The sequence below is a fragment of the Cebus imitator genome, unplaced genomic scaffold (genome assembly GCF_001604975.1).
Source record: "Cebus imitator isolate Cc_AM_T3 unplaced genomic scaffold, Cebus_imitator-1.0 Scaffold394, whole genome shotgun sequence".
NCBI lineage: Eukaryota > Metazoa > Chordata > Mammalia > Primates > Cebidae > Cebus > Cebus imitator.
The window spans coordinates 490,627-514,429 of NW_016107709.1; the positions used below are offsets into that span (position 1 = coordinate 490,627).

General features: G+C 41.4%; 1 protein-coding gene across 9 annotated transcripts in view; it reads right to left on the reverse strand.

The window, feature by feature from the left end:
• NTRK2 (neurotrophic receptor tyrosine kinase 2) overlaps positions 1-23,803 on the reverse strand; it is a 349,352-nt gene that overhangs the window by 160,432 nt on the left and 165,117 nt on the right. For 5 of the 9 annotated variants that reach the window (XM_017508527.2, XM_037731361.1, XM_037731363.1 and 2 more), the window contains one exon: positions 2,514-2,561. The exons of the other annotated variants lie outside the window; for them this stretch is intronic. In XM_017508527.2, the coding sequence (XP_017364016.1) occupies positions 2,514-2,561 (48 nt within the window). The remainder of the gene's footprint in view (positions 1-2,513; positions 2,562-23,803) is intronic. 9 annotated transcript variants of the gene reach the window in all.

Here is a 23,803-nt window from a genome sequence, read left to right on the forward strand (position 1 = left end):
ACAGCAGCCTGTCTGTGCATATCATGGGATGTGTCTTTGTATGTCTATGCATGTGTTTGAACAGGCACCACGAAAAAGACAGAAGAGGAATAAAGGGCCGTATTACCATGTGTTAAACAAAATTCATATGAGGACTTGAAAAAATGTATTAGAATATTAATATAAAGCTTTAAATGGCGAGGTGTGTGCACACTTGGCTGATTTAGAGTAAATAGTTCTAATCGCTCAGCTGACCAGCATGAGTTAAGCCTGGAAACATTTTTAGCTCATTTTTATTTTAATATGTCTGCTAGGTCACATATCCTGTACTATGACTCTACAGACATTTCTAAGCCTAATGTAGACTTAATTTCCTGTGATAAGAATCATGAAGGTCATCTGGGGGAGTTTTCTCCTCTCAATACCAATAGTGCCTTCAAGGTGAGGGGAAGGATTAGTACTCTTGAAGTACTAAGTAAGACTTTTTATATTGTGGATTCTGGTGCTTTGACATCTGGGTCCCTGCTGAATCTGGAGGGAGAGCTGCTCCCACCCAGGGTTGAGTCAGTTCCTACAGATGGTAAATACCCTGCCTGGGAGCATGCCTTTCAAATGCAAACCAACCAATCCAGAGACAACACTCCAAACCTAATGTGACTTCCTAATGTGACTCTCACACTCCAGGCCACTATCCACCTGCCCTACCCACCCCAGGGACAGGTACTTGACAACTCTAGACAGTTCCTGTACCCTAGAGCCTGTTGAAATTACTCAGACCAGCCAATCCTAAACCTGTTTACCCTCCCTCCCCTGTTCCTTACTCTGGAAACACACTAAAAGCTCCTGCCCAACTTTTCCCTTTCCTCCTCTGCCTCTTAATGGATCCCAGCACTTCCCCACATGGCCCAGCATTGGGTGATGTGCCCCTTTCTTTTGGGAACCATAAGTAACAAACTATCTTCTCAATGGCAATCATCTCCTAAACTGTTGGTCTCACTAAGCCTGAAAAATATGAAACCTATGTTGTATAACAGTAGAAACTCTGCTGGACTGCAGCTGGAAGAATAATTCTGAAGAACTCTCTGCTGCGGCCTAAAAGACTGAAACCACATTTTTGCAGCTTTCCAGGAACAAGCATCCTTCTTCAGTGCAAACTGGCTTGAAAAATATTTAAGTGGCTGCAATGACTTGCAATTTATCAGAAGCAAGACCCTGTCTTATAGCACTGTTATGGGAGAGTTTATTACCACCTTCCCCCAAAACACAAGGGATACACCTACGCACGCATATACATCAAAGCCCTAAAACAAAACACCTTTAAGACTGCCCAGGTAGGATAATCCCTCTGATATCTTAGCAAAGTGATTATGATCCTCTGTGTCTGAAATTTGCCCCTGGAGAGCTGCCTAGAAGTGCTGACTACTTGAGCTTGATGTTCTAACTTTGCCAGGTCTCCACTTCCCTTTTGCTGGTTAAGAGCTTTAACCTTGGAATTCATGGAGCTATCAAGAGTCAGGTAGCATTTTCTCCCTCCAGGCCCTGTCTGGCCAGGCTGCCTCAGCCCACTGGTCATTTTTGGATCACTGACAGACAGAAATATAGGCGGCCCTAGGACAAGGTCTGATGTTAGGTTCAAAAGTGACAGAAAACAGCTCCTTATATAGCCAGGATGAACAAGCATAGGGTGGATGGTTTGGAATTGAGCAGCTTCCTGACACTGGTACATTTCGCCTACTTTGCCATTTTGCCTAAGGCCAACCTTGCTACCAAAAGAAATGCTAACAAACAGATGACCAAGATGGTCAGATCTTGGAAACTCACGTGAAAGATGTAAGAACGCCTGTCTTTTCTTGCCTTCAAAGCAATTCCTGTTCACAGTCTCTGTAGCCATAGACAATTCTGAACAAATTACAGGTCCCAAGAGATCACACACATAGTACAGGATATTCTAATGATGAGCTACATCATCTGCATTCACTTGGTAAGCTATAAACTCTGCTTTTCAATTGTCAGCACATAGTCTGAATGCAAGGAATAGAATGCAATCAAGCACAAATCACAGCGTCTGGACGTTAGGATCTGTTTTGAAAGAGGAATGGTCATAAATGGAAACTGATTTACCAATTCAGAATGCTATTACATCTTGGCCAATAAAAGAAAGTTAAGACCTAAACTTGTACAGCTTCACTATTGAGTCAACTATTCCCTGTACGTGTGGTTGACATGTAGTTGTATTTATTTCCTTAACCTTCTTAAAAGCACATCACAAACTAGAACTGGAGCAACAGTTAACACTTCTCCCACAGGATAAAAACGAGTCAAATCTAAAAATGCAAAACCATGTACTGAACTCAGTTAACAACAGTGATGCCTTTTCTGGAAAAATTCTAGACCTACTTCTTCAATAAATCAAAAACCAGGAACACAGAAAACGAATCGAAGACCGTAGAATGTAAAGAGGGTCTAAACAGTTTCATCCGAATAAAAACATAGACTCATTACTTATCCAAAGAAGGAGTGAGTTAACTACTTACCAACACCTTGTCTTGATTTTACTTTCCCAAATCCAAACCATGAGAAATCTGAAAACCACAATAAAACATAAAATAAACTTCGAAAGAGAAGTAGAAACCGGAGGTGGTCAGCACCGTCCTTGGTCAAATAATGCAACAAACTCCCCCCACAAAACAACAACAACAACAACAAAAAACCCCACTTGGGATGAAAGCTTCCTATCAAACGCCTGGAAACTAACCCTTGGATTTTTGTGTAAAGATTTATTTCCCATTCGGAGAATATGGAGGTTCCAATCAGATAAGAGACAGCAGCCTGTCTATAAGAAAAATAGCCACAACCAGGGTTAAGGGCTCTGAGCTGTTTTCTTTCTCACTTTCTTTCTTCCCTCTTAGTGGAGAGATCGTTGCCTTGTATTGAATCATCTGACAGAGAAGCTGCAGGGGTGAAGACACACACAATGCATTTGACAAATGCCCTACAGCTCTGAACTGCAGCAATGTGGGAAAATAATAAGAGAAAACAGATCTTTTTTGAAGCTGAGACAGGCAGTAAAAAAGGAATACAAAATCCCATGGGAGAGCAGACACTTGGGCTAGATAGAGATTCAAGAGGAAGGAAAAAAAAATCTAATTCTACATGGATTCCCACTCCTAACTTGCTGTGTGATGCTGGGCTGTGTACAGCCATTCTGTGCCTCTTAGAACACAAGATCCAATAGAAATCCAGTGTAGGAAAAGACCTGCTGAACGTTTGGAGAGCCTCCCATGAATAAAGCCACAGTTAAATGTCTGTTTGCTTCCTGAGCTCAACTATTCCCTTCTAAGTAATTTCCACTAGGTTCAAAGTGAATTCTACGCAGCAGGGAAATCCCAGAACGTGAGGAAGATAAAAGGAATGGACACCAAATCAGTAACTGTGTTTCCTGCCTCTGTCATAATTTTTGCGGGCATTTTAGATAACTAGCTAGCTAAATTGAAGAGGAATCAATTTAAGTGAACGATGTACAGAAAAGCTCCTTGCACATTCAAAGATGACTTACAAGGTTGTTGTCATGATGACTATTTGTTCATGGGTAAATGTAGGCTTTATCTCCCTGGTATCCTACCTACAACTTGACTATTGTAGTTGCATTTATTTCCTTAACCTTCTTAAAAATGGTTGCCCTCCAGCCTCTAAGCTGAATTTTTCTTCTGATTGATATTCCTCTGAATGCTTCCTTCCAGGTTTTAGAAGACAAGATGAAGGCCTGGCTTTGAGCCACAGCCAAATAAAGATTCCTTTGCACAGAAGACAGTGAACTTTGTTCACTGGAGCTGTTGGTCTAAGGAGGCAGAGTCCTGCCTATGGATCTCTTTGTTACAACTAAACCCATTTAAAACAAAGTGTATTTTCCCACTGGTCGTCTTTTGTTTTCCTACATTTGTTTGATTTACACACTTTTAAAAAAAAATTAGAATATTTTATTAAATCTGGTACACACTTTTAATTAAGCCATAGTTTGAATTTTTTAAGCCTATTTTTTCACTTGAGTAGCTTTTCAACGTTACATTTCCATTTAGAGAGAACCCACTGAAGGTCAATGCCATTGCATTCCCTCACTGATTGTACACTTCAGATTATTTTTAATCACTAACTATAATAAACAACTGCAATGAACATCTTTACACATCTTAAGTGCTCCCCTTTTCTTGCTAAAAATAGTTCCCTTAAGATAAATCCTAGAAATTGAATTACCCATTCAAAAAAAAAAAGAATATTGTGAAGGTTCTCAATACAGGTTATCAAATTGCCACACTCTGCCTGGTCTCACTTTCACCAACAGCACTTGAGAGGGTAGAAGTATATTTTTGAGCTCTAACCAATGGAAAAACTAAAGATGAACAATTTCCCCTTACAGAAATTGCTGAGTTTCCCGCCATCGTTGTGGCTCCACCTAGCTGGGCAGAGACCTGGCAAATACTTCCTTGCCATATGTGCCCCATGAAACCATTCACACCGCACCCCTCCCAAGCTGGGGTTTTGCACAGGTACAATGAGAACTGCAGATATGCAGAGAATAAGAATTCCTCTCACTTGTGATGTCATTACAATTCACTGAGCGTCTCCACCAACCCTGAGCACTTCTTCCTTGGTCCTCAGTAAAGCTTTGTTTACATGAGAAATTATCCTATGCTTATTGACTACAAACTGAGACTCAGAGAGGCTGATACACTTAGCAAATGTCTCAGCTTGTGGTGACTGAGCCAGGATTTATATCTTCTGAAGACAAATCATAATGGAGTTTTTTTTCATTCTTTTTTAGTTGCATTTCCCATGCTCCAAAATCATCAAAAATTAACCAAAATTTATAACAGTATAATTAGAATTTTATTTTAAATATAGAAAACACTATAAGTAGTTATTCAATCTAATTTATTTATTTATCAGGCACAACAGAGCCTTCAAAAAGCAATAAACTGCAAAGCGGCCCTCAAGAAGATCTCAGTGAAGGATGAGCCATTGAAGAAGTCTGTCCAGGGTATGGGAGCTCAGAAAAGAAGCCTCTATTCCAGTGGAGGGTTGGGAGGGGGCTCGAGAGAGAGGGCTCAGAGGATTTCTAGAAAATAGATTAGGATTAGCCAAGAATGGGAAAGAGCAGAGGAAGGAATGCTGACTGCCCTCAGAATCCAGTTCTGGCTAAGGTGAGAAGCACTGAATGTGTCAAGAGGCCAATGCAGCTGGAAAGGGTGGGGGGACTGAGACATACAAGTAAGGCCCAAGTCAAGAGTCTGGATATTCCAGTGAAAATTACACAGTTAGGCTCAATAACAATAATAATAATAATAATAATAATAATAAACCTCAGGCCAGGAAGTAACATTGTCAAGATTAATTTTAGAAAAATCATGTTGGCTTCAGGGTAAAATCAAGATTATGGGAAGAAAAAACTAAAGGCAAGAGACTGGTGAAGGAGGTTTTTAGAGAAATCAAAGCATGGGAGAACTGTGGCATGAGCTGGGTATTGGGGAAATGGGAGGGTGAAGGAAAGGAGATGATTGCAGGTCTATTTAGGGGCAGGAACAGAACTTGGTAATTGACTGCTAATTGTGGGGAGTGTGGAGAGAAAACAATGAAGGTTTCAGATTTGGACAATTGGCTATATGGTTATGCTGCTCATGGAGTCCCTAAGGAGCTTAGAAGGAAAATAGATTTAGGGATCAAACTGAGAACATGGGTTTGAACCACAAATTTCAAATAAGGTGCCTATGTGGAGAAAGTGGAAGGAAACTAGATTCTCTACCTAGGATACGTTTCTCATTTGGACATATGCAGTGCCCTGTCTTATAGGCACAAATGAAGAAGCACTCAACTGAGGCCAACTGTTGACAAAAGTATTCTTAAATTGATGAACAATTTCTAAGTTCTATTTAAAATTAACTCAGTTGTTGTGTAGGAGAGAATACAGTCTTCTTGGTCATACCTCACACTGCCTGGAACATTTAACAGACCAAGTATAGAAAGGTCAGATTGGCATCTCACCCCTAGAAGCTATTATTGATTCAACAGTTCTTTTTTGATAGATGTAAGAAGTCGTCTTAAAACTTTAATAATAAATTTCGCAAGCAAAATTTTCCCACAAGGCCAAAAAGAAACAATTTCTCAATTTCCTGTGATGTTTTATCCATTGGGAGTAGAGTCCTGCCAAACCTTCTTTTATTTTCTCTTTAATAAGAGACACTTTATTCACTGCAAAATAAAGGGCTCCTTCAAAAGTAAATGTAGCTGTAGTGAGCTTAAAGAATCCCCTCCTTTTGGAATGTAGACCAAGACAGACTAAATTATGAAATTAACCAATTAAATCCATCTCATGTTGAAGAAAGCTCAACCTTTTCTCTGACCAAAGAGAAGAAATGTAGGAAAAAATAGTATGTAAACACATTAACAAGTCTAAGATGGAATTCAAATTAAATAGATGGCAAAAAATACTGCTTTTTAAATGTTTCTTAAAGGAAAGAGCTAAAATGTACGGGGTTGCAAAGGAAAATTTATGATGTAAATGAGAGAATCAGAGGAAGGAGCTGGGAACAGGCAATGTGGAAGAAATTTGACCTTCCCTGTAGGTACTGACTTGCACAAACACTAAACATGAGTCTTAGAAAGGTTCCGATTTCAAGAGCAAACAGCTTCCAGATATTTTAAAGTTTTGGAAAAATCATTTTGGTATGTTAAGAGAAAATCAGCTTTTCTCCTTTTTAATGTTGAAGAAATTAAAATTTGCTATGTTCTCAAATGTAATTTCTTTACGTTTTAAGGTAAGACTCCACCCTCCACCCCCAAGAAAAATTTTACCATCGTCATGGCATCAAATGGTAAAGTATGATTTACTAATAAAAATGGACTTCACCTCCAACTTCTTAGGACCACACCCACTCTCTAAAGGACATTTGAAATAGGAGTCTTCAGGCTGCTTTGCTTCAGGGAGAGGATGAACCAAAGTTGAGTCCAGAGCAGACAGGCCAAGGGCTTGCCTGAGTAGCCAATAAACTGTCACATCAAAGATCTAGAATGACCGCTCATTGGAGTGAGAAAAAATGAATGCAAAAGTCGCCTTGTTGACAGTATCATCATCTCTCTTTCCTACTGGCATATAATCGGGGTGAGTAATAGTTTGCTTCAAATTAATTCCAGTTCCTCGGGACACAGAACAGTGTAGTATGGGGCCAAGTTTCCACTTCAATTTGATCTTAATCTTTCACCTAAGGACATACCCTTAATAAAGGAAAGCCCCATCTCCACAGTCTAGGAAGAGGGCTTGCTTTGAGTTAAACTGGTTCTGGAAATCATGACACAATGGGCATTATATCCTCCTGATCAATCTTCACTTGGCTCCATCCCTTATCCTTCATCAAACTTACATTGTGAGGTATTTTCACTGTTCTCTAAAAGTGTAATATTGAGCAGTTCCTTTATATGACAAATATGAAGAAAAATGTGTGTATTATGGCTGAACCTCCTAACTGTTCTCTGAAATTTGTATTTCCCTTTTTCCCCACCCCACTGGGCTAACAGCTACACCATATTTCCCAGCTTCCCTTGTGATTAGTTGTGGCCAGATGGCTAAATTCTAGTCGGTGAAGGGGGTGCAGAGCAGTGGGTCCCACTTGCAGCCTTTGCCTATTAAGACTTCCTCTGTATGCTCCCTTCTACCTGGCCAGAATTAAGATAACACCTAGGGCAAGCTTGGAAGTTAATGGCTTAAAGATAGCATAGGGTCATTTCAATAAACAATGAATTCTCCCAGTATTCTTAGGTGGGCATAGGCAGAGTAAAACACATCTCAGAGTCTTTCTACTAACGGGTCAATGATGCTGAGCTGTCTCTCCTTCAATTGTCATCCATAAACAAAATGTGCTTGAACTGTGATCCACTTTGGGACTTATTTACCATTTATAGAGAGCCTACCCCAACTACCAGATGTAGACCAAAAAAAAAAATATATATATATATGTATGCTTGAGGTGTTATTAACTGATTCCATGAGTTCCCAGCCTCTCATCACAAATTTAAAATTGTGTGTCAGTGCACATTTGCATTTTCCTGGAGAGGAGAGCCACAGATTTCATCAGATTTTCAAAGAGTTCTCACTCCCAAATGCTAAGAACTACTTCAATACATATCAGTACCTACAGAGACAAACATATAAATGTGTACGTACTCTGTGTTTGTATTCTATTTACTTATGTTCTCTATCAACAGTTGAGTCTGGAAACTGAAAAGCATCTATCATCTCTCACCTAGATTTCTTCAGTAGCCTTCTAACTTAGCTCACCGCTTCATTCTTCCCTTCCCCGATCTGTTTCCCATGAGTCGCCAGAGTAATCATTTTCAAGTATAAATCAGGTTACTGCATTTTCCTGCTTAACATCCTCCAAAAGTTTCTCATTGCACTTAGTATAAACTTCTGATTCTTACCAGAGTCTCTCATGACATGGCCAACCTACCAGGTCCTCCCCCTCCCTGGCCTCATTCCCTATGAAACAGCCCACTGTCCTTTCTCCTATTCCTGCTCACTGCGTTTTTTCATGCCTCTTCCCAGAATCTTCTTCTCAGGCTTGTTTTTTGAGATAGAGTTTCACTCTGTCGCCCATGCTAAAGTGCAGTGGTGTGTTCTCCCCTCACTACAATTTCTGCCTCCTGGGTTTATGTGATTCTCCTGCCTCAGCCTCCCTCGTAGCTTGGATTACATGCCTATGCCATCATGCCTGGCTACTTTTCGTATTTTTAGTAGAGACAGGGGTTTCACCATGTTGGCCAACCTGATCTTGAACTCATGACCTCAAGTCATCTGCCTGCCTCAGCCTCCCAAAGTGCTGGGATTACAGGTGTGAGCCACCATGCCCAGCCTCCAGGCTCGTTTTTATAACTACTTCTCGTTTTTCAGGTTTCGGGTCAAATATCACACTATCAGGGAGATCCCAACTTCACCACTTTAATCAGAATTTCTCTGAACCCCTTTTCACTCTCTATCATCTTATTCTTCTCAGTAGGTACCCATATGTGACCTTTTTTTTGTTGATTTATTTCTTATTATCTGCATCCTTTTCTGGAATTTGAGCTTCAAGAAGCCAGTGACTGTCTTAGACCAGCTCCCTTAGAAAAGACCTGACTCAAGGATTCAAGCAAAAGTAGTTTACTAAGAAGAGATCCCAGGAAGCACAAAAGGAGTAGTCAAAACGTGAAACAAAAAGAGGAAGGAAGCTTGTGATGGATACATTATCCAGTGGGTTACACTGTGGACAACTGGAATTCAAATGCCTGGGGAACGTAGAGTGATGGGATAGAATGAACCTTAGAGTTATCCCATCCCAAAAGTGAGGAAACTGAGTCATTTACCCTCCAACTCCCACCCATCACTGACTGAGGGCTTCGAGCTAAGCGAAGGTCCTTAAGCAGAGTCATGGGTGGCTGCAGGAAGACTATGCAGGCTAGTGCTGGGATGGTGAGAGCTGACAGAACATGGGCGGGGCAGGGGGCGCCAATAGCATTTGCTACAGGGATCTTGTCTGTGTAATTCACCACCATCTCCAGTGGCTTGCATACACACTCAATAAACACTTGGGGAATGGATAAATGAGAACAACAATTTTGAAAAAGCAGAACAATATTAAATATAGCAAATATAAAGAACATGCCAATATGCAAATTATACACACAACATAAAAACCATCATATATTTTGCAAATATATTTGCTACCCTCCTGATTTGTGGTTCTCCAAAGGAAGATGACTGAAGACAGTATTTAAAGCTGAGCAATTCTTAGAATCCAGGCAGTAGTGTGGACTAAAGAGCTGCACTAGAATGTCAAATGATGTGGGCCCTCTCTAGACACTTCCAGAAGTGAATGGCATGGCCTTCAGTGGGTCACTTCCCCGTCATAGATTCTGTTTCCTACTCCATGAAAACAAAGCTTGAGAAGTGGCATATAAGGCCTGTTCAAGCTCAAAGTCTATAGGACTAAACATCAGGCATATATGACTGAGAAGATTGACACATGGCCTTATATAGCTTTCCTGAGGCTGGATATTTTGGGAATGTGAGATCATGTGCAATTTAAGGAAAAGCACTCAGTCAACCGGCCTAGATTTTCTCCTGCTAAATAATACTCAGATGCTTTGGGGCCACTATATCCTCATGTTAGGAGAAAAGGCCAGTGCTCTGCAAAAGCAATTGAAAAAAAAAAAAAACACACACACACACACAATATTAATTGAATGCTTGCTATATGCCAGGAAACTTACTAGAGATCAGATATTACTTTAATTTGAAAATTGATCAGCATCTATCACACCATTAAAAAAAAAAAAAAAAAAAAGCCTTGCATTCCATAAAGTTCAGAAGCCTCAAGTGGGAATCGATCAAACTAGATTTGCCTGGAACATAGCAAGACGTCTTGATCACATATTTCAAACATTTGGTGTGGAGAAGAAAATTGCCAACTATTTCTCTCTTTCATTTTGTACATGTGGATTATTTAAAGGCAATTTAATGGGTCTAGATTTTATTCATTCCTAATTAAACTACACAAAACATTGAGTTTTTCAAATCTTTTGTAGATTTCAGAAAGTTTTTTCTTTGACAAAGGTGGTCACAATCTTCACTGGGAAGGTGAAAAATGGAACCTGCAACTCCTAATAATTAGTTTCCATGATTGGAACTTTGAGAAAGGCAGGGGCAGCCTCTGCTTAATAATGAGAGTTGACAGATGTAAGAGTCATATCAAAGATTTGCCTTTCTACAGTACCACCCCAGTGAGAGCTCAAAATGCTTTATAAACATTTTCTCAATTGTCACAAGCTCCCTGCAGGGAAGGCAGGTGATGTCTGGTTGCACACACACACAATTTCCCTGTTAACACTGTCTTAATGTTGGATGAATGACTGCCTGAGACATGCCCCAAATTCCCTTCTCTTTGCAAAGCCATGCTGGTTAGCACTCAGGGAAAGTCTTTGGGAAGGAAACTGGCTGATTCTCAGGGAATCATCTTAGAAGTGATGTTATCGGTCCTCTAAGAGACTAACAAGTCCACAGAGTCTGGCAAACACTTTATGTCAAATTCCCAGGAGCTTTTGTTTCCAAGGAAAACCTAAACAATGACTTAGGCCTTGGCTGACTTGCCCAGACCTGTCCATTGTGCACAGTCACCAAGTGAGTCCAGCGTGAAGGAAGGTTGTGCTCTCCGCTCTTCCTTACATTAGCTCTGTTACCACATTAAATGCGTTTGGAAACGCCGTCGCAATTTCTGCTACATATTTATAGTTATATTCATATTTATACTTACATTATTTATATTCATATATATATAAAACATGCAAATTCTTTTTTTAGTCCTTCTAGACCAACATTTGTTTTAGCTCATGCAAAGCACCACACAGGAAACTTTTTGCAGTTGTATTATGGAATTTTGGAGGAAGGAAGAAAATGGTAAGGTTTTTAGCTCTATTCTCATTACAGGATATTTCCCATTTTAAGTGTATCTGAATTCTTCCCACCAATCTGGGAACCGTGGTGACCTGCTTCATGTCACCTTTCAGCATCTTTGTCTTTCGTCTTAGTGACCCATTGTCTCCCTTCCCATCCCATCACCACACTCGAATCCATTCAAAGTCAGGAAGTGTATGGGGCCAACACAATAGCCAAAATGTTAATTGTATTATTGTGTGCTCTTCTGTTAGGAAGCTCCCATAATGGAATAGAACATAATAGAATGATACACATTTATAAAACTGGGTGCGGAATAAAAATAATTGGATAAAATGACCATAAATAGGACAAAATGAAAACCCATTATTTAAAATGCAATGCTGGTCAAACAAATTAACTATGAGACATGATGCACACTGTCAGTGGAAGAAACCCAAGCCCATCAGATGAGACTGCATTTCTTTCCTTGGTGTTTTCCCACTAAATGCCCAATGTGCTCTTTAGGGTCCACTGATTTTCTGGAAACTAATCAAAATTGATTGCCGAGGTCAGTGGTTCTCAAACGGGGGCGATTTTGCCTCCCAGGGGAAATTTGGCCTTGGGGATATTTTGGGGCTGTCACAACTATGGGATGAGTGGAGAGTGTGTTCTAGGAGCATCTAACAGGCAGAGGTCAGGGACAATGCATAGGACAGTCCCCACAACAATGAATTCAAGGCCCCAAATGTCAACAGTACTTAGATTGTGAAACTCTGACCAGGTCATAGACCAGCAAGGATAGAATTTATACTAAAACCTTTTCTCCCTGCTAAAAAGAAATCCTAGCCTGCTTATGCTTATGGTCACCACAGCAGTTTAGTTTTCTCCCATAGTATTTTAATGTTCTCATCTCTAGTGACCTGGCTGCCAGCCCCTTTCTCTCCCAGTTTATCTTACACCTCTCAAGAAACAGCTCTGATAGTGTCATTTCTGCTGCTCCCCACACCAGAAGTGCATTTCTGCCTCTGAACAGAGAGGCAATGCAGTACAAAGAAACAGAAACTGAGTTTGCACTACCTTGAGTGTTAAGTCTTGGATTTGCTACTTCCTGACATAACCTCCATAATTACTTAGTCTGTCTCTGAGTTCTTCTCTATTGGATGGGTGACAATTAGCATCCTGATGACCTGATTGGACTGTCTTAAGGTCATGTGAGCTTTGGTGAACATATTGGTGTTATATAAACGTAGGAGTAAGGGAATAATAAGGTCCAAACTCTTCAATGGCATTCAAAATCTTTACCTGGCCCCATGACCTGGCTCCAGCTTTATCACCTTAATTTCACCTTAAGATTCCAGTTAAACTATTAGTTTCCATACTTCGTTAAAGATGCCTTGAATTTTCCTATTAGTTCATTCAAAAACTATTCATTGACCACCTGATGGATGCAGGAGAGTGTGATAAATGCTGGGGTTGTAATGAGAGTAGAGTAAGATAATCACATTCCCTGTCTATATGCAGCTTTCAGATTTGGTGTCTTTGCATTTGATGTTTTTTTCCCCCTTCAGACATGTAACCCCCATGCTTCATCTTTGATCATTATACCCATTTATTCAACAAAATTCACATTAAAAGTTACTCTATCATGGGGCATTTATTTATTCCCCAAATCAGAAATAATTGACATTTGGGCTGTTTGTCTCTTATGATAAACAGCACATTTTGCACTGCATTCATTATTTAAGTAATCTTATTTCTCCTATTAGATTTTAAGCACTCTGTGTGAAAAAAAAAAAAAAACATGTCTTATTCAACTGGATATCCTCTTCCATAAGCTTCATAAGTTACAACAGCGTCAAGCAGGGCAGCTCCCACACGGTAGGTATTCAATAGCTGTCTCAATTTCTAATTGAAAGATTTTAAAAATAGGACATAAAATGCCCACAAAATAGTAGAGACTGAATTATAAAGCTCAGAGATAGAAAACAGTAGGAACATTGATGCTGGCTACTGTTCTCTGTATTTCCAAGGTACCCTGTTCTTTCTCTGTCACAGTTCATCTCACTCTGACTTTTTAACTATGTACTCACTTGCAACCTCCTCCTAAACTGTAAGTTCTTTATAAGCAACACATGCTTCTGTCTTGTCTCCCCACTGTACTTTTTTTTTTTTTTTTGAAACAGAGTCTCTCTCTGTCACCAGGCTGGAGTACAGAGGCACAATCTCAGCTCACTGCAACCTCCACCTCCCGGGTTCAAGCAATTCTCCTGCCTCAGCCTCCTGAGTAGCTAGGACTACAGGCGCACGCCGCCATGCCCAGCTAATTCATGTATTTTTAGTAGAGACAGGGTTTCACCATATTGGCCAGGATGGTCTTGATCTCTTGACCTCGTGATCCACCCACCTCAGCCTCCCAAAGTGCTGGGATTACAGGTGTGAGCCACTGCGCCCGGCCTCCCCACTGTACTTCTAGCATTGAGTACAGTGCCTGGTTCATTGTAGGTACTAAAGAGATGAATGAATAAATGAATAAATCTTGGATGAATCGCAATTTTTTCACCTTTGCATTCTTCAGTTAAGAACGAAATTTGGTATAGTACAGAGCCATGATTATATTAGATATTGCACTGCTCGCCTCTCCTTCCTTGCCCAGCAGATAATTGGACTCCCCAAACCACCGATCCATGGGGCTTGCTTTTGCCAATGAAAAAGTAAGCAGAAATGGCCCAGCACTTCTAGGCAGAAAATGTAATAGTCAGTACTGGGTTTTCACTTCGTCTTCATCCTGCCACAGTGAACTATGAAGCCTGGTGTTCAGAAGGCAGCATCATGAGGTTCTGGGTTCCTGAGAGACTAAAATAAATACAGTCCCCCCTGCCAAACTGCAGCAGGAGGAGAACTCATCTTTCCTGTTTTAAGGGTTATCTTTTTCTGCAATAGTGAAGTTCCAAGTGAATCTTATTGGAAAGCAGTCTCATCTATAAAAATATAGGGCTCTTATCTTATAAAAAGACTCCAATATGTATGCCTAAGAAAGTACATATGTAGTCTCTAAAGCATATGTAGGTGTGTATATAAATATGTAATATATAAATGTTTACAATAAAGTGATGCAATAAGTTTATAAAAAGTTACTCTAACTCATATTGACAAATAAATGTGACCTTCCAAGCCATCTCCTTAGAAGGCCACACCTTTATTCCAAAGATGATGCTTCATATTTTTGCTGTATTTTCAAAGCTCCCCTTGGGGAATTATCTTAATGTACCAGAGTTTACCGATTATGCAAATCTTTATTATTGGCGAGAACGTTTGAATTTTTTTGTGCTCAAAGGTCATTTGGCGCCAGGTGTAATGGAATACATGAGTGAGTAAGCTGGGGCACATCGCCCTTATTCAAAATGTCAAAGGGTCTGATTCTGTACTCTCAGACTTCTGGCTTTCTTGTGGATCTATTTACTTTTCACTAAAGTCGCTACCAAAAGATGAGTCCCATAAAGAACTCTTGCCTGATAATTTTCAATTTTTTTCATAGTTATAGAATCATACCTATATGATGTCAATCTTCAGGAAGCTTCTTGGTCCCCAAATTCAGAGTTGGTAAATAGAAACAACATGATTGGGTACATAACTAGGTGATCTTCACAGTGTACATTAGAAGCTACCTGGACACATTTATTCTCAGACATCATAAAAACAACTGGACTCCTGGTGGATAAAATCACACCTAAACTGGGATTAATTAGAGATGCACAGCTGGGGATTATTATTTTTGTTTGTATTATGAACTGAATTGTGTACACAGAGAATTCATATGTTGAAATCCTAATCCTCAGTGTGACTATATGTGGAGATAGGGCCTTTAAGGATGTAATCAAGGTAAATGAGGTCACAAGGGTAGGTCCCTAATCCAGTGGGGCTGGGGTCCTTATAAGAATGAACACCAGAGCGTATGTTTGAGCTCTCTCTCTCTCTCTCACTCTCTCTCTCTTTCTACTGGAGTCACAGAGAAAAGATCATGTGAGGACACAGTAAGAAAGTGGCCTTTGGCAAACCAAGAAGAGAGCCCTCACCAGGAACCCAACTAACCAGCACCTTGATCATGGACTTGTAACTCCAGAACTATAAGAAAATAAATGTCTGTTGTTTAAGCTCCCAATCTGTAGTATTTTGTCATGGCAGCCTGAGCAGACTAATATAGTTCGTTTGTCTGTTTTGACCGCCAACCAATATCCACCTTCTCCTCCTTCTCAACTGGTAATGATTTTCCTTTGGTTATTCACCCAACTCCCAGGCAGCCAATGTGATTCAAGGTGGAACCAATGGCTCAGACATAAATAAATCAACATACTTCCAATTCCTGCCCACACTGATTTGTTCAAGGATGAGCATATGACTAAAGTTGTCCTGATCAAAGCGAAGTCTGTGATGTGTGTTCAAAGGTTGACCTAAGCCACATTTTCTTTTCTACTGGATGGGCATCTGGAGGATATAGCATCAAGAGTGGATGCAAGTCATCTGTCCTGCAACCATGAGACAAATGTTTGTCTTCAAGTTGAGCCATCCGAATGGAAAACAACCAAAAGATGGATCCTGGCCACAGTGTTTGGGCCTTACATCAAGCCACATGCAAGCTTGTATTCACTCCTGGATGGTATATTTATGTGAAACAATAAATCCCCACTATTGTTCAAGCCATTTGCAACTATAAAATGCCAAACTAACACAGGGATTGGGCAATAGTAGTCTTATTTTCAAAAAGTTACTTCTGCATCCCCAGAGGCCAGAGTGAATGGGTACCACATTCTGGAGTCCTTTCATGCACCCAAGTTTTATTACCACTAATGTTGAATTGGCCTGTTATGGAGATGTAAATGTCCTGCTCTTCAAAGGCATGTTTGACAGGATAAAAAGCTTTGGGATTTCAATGACTTTGACTCCTCTGGAGATGGGAGGACAGCCTATTTTAGCAATTTCCATGGGAATGAATAGACATATACTTTAGCTATTCAAATATTTAACTAGCTCTTTTGTTGTTGTTTTGAATCCCAAGGAGCTGCAGCTGCCTGTTTGTGTCTGTTGTGCCTTTAAGGGGCTTGCTGATTCAGTAGGATCCCTTGAATGCATTAATTAGCCTTCTCTCATTTTCCCAGCCCATGCCTATGAAGAAATGAGCATTTGCAGCTCCAATTGCTGGGAACGATGCGAGTCTTGAGGGTACTAAATAAATGGAGGCTTAGAGTTGCAGGCTTTTGATGGGCAGTTTTACTCTGGCAGCAGCCTGCATGGCAAGGCTTGTGTGGCTGCATGATTAATTTATTGGCCATCACTATTGGCAGGCAAATGAAACACAGTCCCTGGATTAAAGTGTAACTGGGGAGACGGGGCATTCATCAGCCCAGGTACATGAGTCAGAGGAGGTAAGGATCCGGAGAAAATAAAACGTTATGGAAGACTGGAAGATGATTTATCACTTTTAATATATATCATCTAAGCCCAATCTTTATAACTGCTTGTAGGCCTTCATGTTGTGAAGACTTTGGCCATAAAACACTCCTTCCTTAAAACACTAAAGTGGAAGATGCTGGCGGGAAAAATAAAGAATCATGAAGAATGAGCTGACTGTAAAAGCAAAAAATAGTGTCCAGCTTAAAATTAAATTTCCACTTGTTTCTTCTTAAATGATTTAGAAATATAACTTTCGCTTGGAAAAACTGCATTCTATTGATCATGTGGAGAGGATGATGAGAGGTCTGTCCAGGATGGCCAATTTCTCAGGTGCTTTTGCAAACTATAATATGAAAAAATGCACTTTCAAAGGGTAAATGTTCACAACAGGTTTAACTGTTATCCCAAGAAATAAATTATTGTTAGCAAAGAATCCTTGAGCTTGGAACCTTGAATATACACAATTAAATGTCAAATTTGGATATTAGCAAGATTAAAGTTAATTAAACGGAGACTTGTATGAAATGAGACATCTCTGTTTACCTCCTTGGGTTTATTCAACCCAAGAAATTTTAAGAGCGATTTTTGGGAAGGCTTCCCTTTTTGTAATGGGCAGAAACAAATAGAAGCACATGCCTTAGCATTCTGTAACACTTTATGGCTTCTTATTTTTTTTTTCAAATTTTAATAGTCTTTGAAGTACAGGTGTTTTTTGGTTACATGGAGGAATTCTTTAGTGGTGATTTCCTAGATTTTAGGGCACCCCTCACCCAAGCAGTGTACACTGTACCCGATATGCTGGGGTTTTTTTTGTTTTTTGTTTTTTTGAGACAGAGGTTTGCTTTGCTGCCCAGGCTGGAGTGCAATGGTGCAATCTTGGCTCACCGCAATCTCTGCCTCCCGGGTTCAAGTGATTCTCCCTGATTCTCCGACCTCAGCCTCCTGAGTAGCTGGAATTACAGGCATGTGCCACCATGCCCAGCTAATTTTGTATTTTTAGTAGAGACAAAGTTTCTCCATGCTGGTCAAGCTGGTCTCGAACTCCTGACCTCAGGTAATCCACCTGCCTTGGCCTCCCAAAGTGCTAGAATTACAAGCATGAGCCACCACGCCCAGCTTCAATATGCTGTTTTTTATCCCTCATCCCACTCAATCAATACCACCACCAAGTCCCCTCAGTCATTATATCATTCTGTATGTTTTGGCATCCTCATGGCGTAGCTCCCACTTATAAGTGAGAATATACGGTATTTGTTTTTTCATTCCTAGGTTTACTGCACTTAGAATAATGGTCTCCAGTTCCATCCAAGTTGCTGCAAAATACTTTATTTCATCCTTTTTTTATGGATGAGTAGTATTCCATGGCATGCATATATATATATATATATATATATATATATATATACACACACACACACTCACACACACTCATATACACCGGTTACATATATATGCATATGCCATGGAATATTACTTACTATTAGCCAAGAATCTTTGAGCTTGGAAGCTGGAATCTACACAATTAAGCACTGTTAAATTTGGAAGTTAGCAAGATTAAAGTCTTTCAATTAAGCTGAGAGCCATTTTGGGGAAGGCTTTCCTTTCTGTAATGGGCAGAAACAAATAGAAGCCAATAGTGATAGCCACGTGTGTGTGTGTGTGCGCACACCACATTTTTCTTTATCCACTCATTGATTGATGGACACTTAGGTTGGTTTCATATCTTTGCAACTGCAAATTCTGCTGCTATAAACATGCTTGTGCACGTGACTTTTTTATATAACTTCCTTTCCTCTGGGCAGATACCCAGTAGCGGTATCGCTGGATCAAACAGTAGTTCTACTTTTAGTTCTTTAAGGAATTGCCACACTGCTTTTTAGAGAGGTTGTACTAGTTTACATTCTACCAGCAGTGTAAAAGTGTTATTAGCTTTTCACCACATCCACACCAACATCTACCGTTTTTTGACTTTTTAATTACGGCCATTCTTACAGGAGTAAGGTGGTATTTCATTGTAGTTTAATTTGCATTTCCTTCGTAATTAACACTTTATAACTTCTTACAGTTACTGTGCTTCTCAGTTCCCCTTCAGAAATGTCAGCTGTTTATAACAGAAGGGCAGGAAAAGACCAAGAATTTATGCAAGTTACTCAGAAACATCAGCAAATATAACAAGAGAAGAATAGGGAGTCATTTTTCCCCTCCCCGATTTGATCTCCCTCCCCTTACAAAAATTCTCTGACTTATTCTGAATGTGGGAAGAGCCTGCAATATGTTTATAAATATGAAGCCTGTTACTTTATTCAAAACAGTGAACCATCTATGGCTGGACTAAGGCTGGCTGAAAAGGCAGCAGCCAGTGCTCTGGCCCAGGCTTCTCCAGTTCTCAGGCAGCTGCTGCTATGGCCTGTTCTAGCCTCTTCCCTCCCTCTGGTCCATCCTTCCTGTTGCAGCTGAAAAGACCTTTCTAAAATGCCACTAGTATCTTCTTCTCCCAATTCCCACTTAAAATGGATCAATGGCTTCACATTACTGCCTTAGAATCCAAACTCCTCATCTTGGCCCTGGCTTCAACTTTCTTCTCCTCTCTCCCATCCTACACCCTAGCAACTGCAGTAGTGATTGGTAGCTCAATGCTCATATTGTGCTGTATCTGGCTTCTATGTTTTGTCAGTGCCAATCCTTTTCCCTTAAAACCATTTTCCCTCAAAAATCACCCCCTTTAGGATACCTCCCTGACCCCTTCAGACTGGGCTAATTGTTTCTCCTGTCTGCTCACATAAAACCCTTTGCAGATCTTGATGAGAGCCATGCATTATAACAATCTGTTTACTCATCTATGTCCTCAACTAGATTGTAAACTCCTTAAAAGAAAGCTTCTAGTTTTTCTACTCTTTATTTCTACACAGTGTATAGCATAAAGCCCCGACCCCTGCAGCAGGCCTGCACAGGGCTGAGGCATTGCAACGCTCCCTGACTTGTGCCTCTTACAGTTGTCTGACTGAGGGCAGAGCCAGGCTGCATGTGGCTCACCTTTGGAAAGCCACATCTTTGAGTTCTAACTCTCTGCCCTCAAAAATCTCCAGGGAGAATGCAAGTGTTCTTGGTAAAAAGAACACATCAAACCATCACAACCATTAAAACCAAGCACTGCTGGTGGGAAGCTGGCTCACCTTTCAGTCGGGTCCTGGCAGTAAAGGACAGTAGGAGCCACCTCCAACGGAAGGAAAGTGAAGGGTGAGAAAGGTCTGCAGCTCAGGGGACTTCCTGGGAGCTGACAGAATCCTGTGCTGGGAAGGGAGGCTACTGAGAGAAGAGCAGAAACACAAGTCCCTTGCCTCATTCACTTTGCAAGGTGTCCAGAGCACCCGCAGGTAAAATAACTGCTCATCTACTGTAGACCCAGGGAATCAATCCACTAATTTAAAATGTCGAGATTGAAAACCTACTGTGTGCCATACTGTAGGAAGAATTAGCACTTACTGAGTTCTTTTTATGTATGAGGCACTTGATTAGATCCTCACCGCAATACCATCCAGTAGGTGCTATGACCCCCATTCCTACAGGAGGGAACTGAAGTGCTGGGGAATTCATTCAGTCAGACAGCAAATGAAGCAAAGTGAATATGTAGTTCTTGCTCTTAGATGCCAAGAAAGATTGGATCATGAGAACAGATTAGGAGGTCCTCTAGGCATATACCCTGCCTCATTCCTCTCATCGGAGATAGTCGTGGTCATCCATCAACTTCTGGAAAACTGGGTGGCCCCAGTCTAAGGTCTCCTAAGGCCTTTGCATTGGCTCTACCATTGGATGTAGAACTCAGCCATTTAGTTCTCCCAAGTGTCCACTCAGATCTAGTTCTCCCCAAATGAAGCATTAAAAAACCGAGGGTTTGAATAATCAGTATAGCCAGGTGGTGGTGCCAGACTGTGGATGAAATGAGGTTCCAGTGGTCATATGGAAGAAAGCCCCAACCATCACTGAAATCGGTCCCAGGAAGAGGGGAGCGCCCATGGACATGCAGGTTTCTGCTGGAGAACCCAGAGTGAGACCAGGGAAGCAGCACTAAGGGCGGAAAACGAGGAGAGGCAGAGCCACGGTCAGAATCCCAACCCTGGAGCAGTCAGATACTCGTGAGCCTGCAGTGCAGGTAAAATCCTGAGGCAGATCAGTAACTTCAGCCAAGGGTCTTCCTCTGGGTTCAGAGCTGGCTGTTGAGTTGTCCAGAATTAGGATAAAATTCTCACATTGTGCCTTAAAAACGTATTTTCCCTCGGATAATGAAAACACAGGCTTAGGAAGATAACACTGGGAGCCATGGGGAGAATGACTTGCAGGAGGGCAAGACTTGGATCAGGAGGGTGAGGGGTGAATAAGGAAGTGCAGTTGGCAGGGCAGAGCCTCTTCACAAGGAATGGAATTGCATCCCAAAGTACATCCAACACCCAGACGAAGCTCAATCAGCCTTTTCCTGAGCAGAAGAGCTGTAATGGCATGCAAGACTGGCTGGACATGAAAACAGGGGATTAGCGGGGATTCCAGAGTCATCCACATTGCTTGTGTCACCAAACTTCTGGGAAAAGAATGAATAGTTCTGCTGGTTGCTTCAATGCTTTACGTATCTGCACAAGTGGAAACATCTGGATCGCTAACATTTGCCTTTTTTTGTGGGATGCTTCTCATCACATGGCCCTGAACCCTGCTGTGCCCTAGGTTCAACCTGGAATGTTCATTCTTTCATTCATTTATTTAACAAATATTTATTACCTGAACTGTTTTAAGACAAGTGAAGAAATGGACCAAAATTTCTGCCACGAATGTAGCTTATATTTTGTGGCGACACACAGAGAATTATCAACAACAACAAGGAAACCTGCAGCACATCTGAGAGTGGTAAGTGCTCTGACGATAGGTAAGGTGGGAGGAGGGACTGGGACAGTCTAGCAGGCGTAAGGGCTGCAACTGAAAACCATGGCTAGGGAAGGCCTCCCGGAGACGGTGATATTTGAACAAAAACCTGAAGGAGAGGAGAAGAGCATTCCAGGAAAAGGGAGCCCCAAATACAAATGCTGTACAGAGAAAGTACAGAGCTCAGAGTGTGGTCTGGCTAACGTGGCCAGATCATCAAGGAGAGAGTATGGTGCCCAGACTGAGCACTGGCCAATGTGACCAGTTAAACTAGGAGAGATTAGAGAAGACTGCACCAGGTTAGTAGCCGTGAAGGTGAAGCAAAGCAGTTGTAGTCTAGCTATACTTTGAAGGCAGAGCTAATACAGTCTGGGGGTGAAAGTGAAGAGAGGAGTCACAAGGACTCACAGGTTTCAGTCTGGGTGTCCATTTATTGAATTGAGTTTGACCATGGGAGGGTCACATCTCATGGGACACCTCAGGGCTCTGTGTTGGTCATGCCAAGTATAAGATGCTCTCCTGGGGTCCAAGTGGAGCTATTGAGCAGATGGCTGGCATACAAGCCCACAGTTCAGAAGACAGGTCTCCACTGGAGACGAGAGGTAGACAACGCCAGCATGGAGACAGATTCAAAACTCATCTGAGCTTTCTAGAGACTGGATAGAATCCCATATGAGGGAGAGCAACTGGAGACAAGAGGGGCTCAAAGACTGAGCTTCAAGGCCCACTTGGTAGTTTCTTCTACTACCCATGTAGAAAGAAAAGAGAGAATGGGGCAGCCCGGAGCCAGTGAAGAAAGTGAAGTCAGTGAAGAAAGAAACAAGAGGCTGTGCTGGATGCCTCCAACAGGCCAAGGAAGATAAGCACTCAGAGTGGCCGTGGGACTTAGCAATGCAATGACCTCCAGAAGGGACGCTCTAGTACAGCATTTGGAATGAAAAGCTGATTCGAGGGAATCAAAGAGAAAGGAGAAAGAGAGGAACTGGAGAGAGGAAGAACCCTTTCGAGAGAAGGTTGTTGGAGGCAAAGGAGAACAGAGTGCTAGATTGGGGCATGGTGTGTGTGAGGTCAAGACAAGTGTGTTTTTTCAGACATGAGGAATGTGAGCGTCCAGATTTGTAAACTGATGGTAATGACCCAGTTCAGAAGAAAATATAACACTGCAGGAAAGAGAGGGGACAACGGCTAAGTGATGTCTTTCAACATGCAAAAGGAGTCGGAGTCCAGCCAGTGTACATGAGGAGGGCGGTCCTGGGGAGAAGCCTTGCATCGGGAGAGAAGAGAGAGCTGAGGCCATGCATAGAAAGGTGGGATATGGGCTGGGGAGGCTTGTGGGTGTTTTCTTCAGGCAGCTTTAATTTTCTCAAAAAAAATAGTGATCTTATAACCAGTGACCATAGAATCAAAGCTAGACAAAGTAAAGACAAGAACAGAGTGAGAAAGAGTTAAAAATGAGAAGTGTTGTCAATATCTGTGGTCCTGGAATGCATCAAGGTAGCAGAGGATGAGCTGAAAACAGGACAAGTTCAAGGGAATGTTCCCGTGAGAGCGTGACTGACGCCGGGCAGAGGACACATTTCTCACAAAGGACCGAACTTAGAACAGGATGGCTATTTTTCCTAAACAGCGAGAAAAAGCAATAAGTAGGTCTTATTTAATTTCTAAGGTTTTTAAGAAGAGAGGGAGGAAGAGGAAAGTGAAAGGGAAAGAACGAGGAATGGAAGGAGGAAGGGAGGGATGTTGGCAGTGAAATGCACCACTTACTAACATCATATTTCTGAAAGTAGAGCTTGAGAAGAAAGTAACCAAGAAATCCAAAACCCTGTAGTTTCAGAGCTTCCCAGAGTCCTTCATCCGTACCTCTAATAAAGAGCAGCAATTTGTCTGCATTTTACAGACACACTTGATGTGCTGGCAGACTCCTCACATGCTGCCTGTTTGCAGGGATTAGGGAGAAGGCGGCAGCATAGCTCCCAGGCAGCAAAGCAGAGAAAACCCACAGGCACGCCG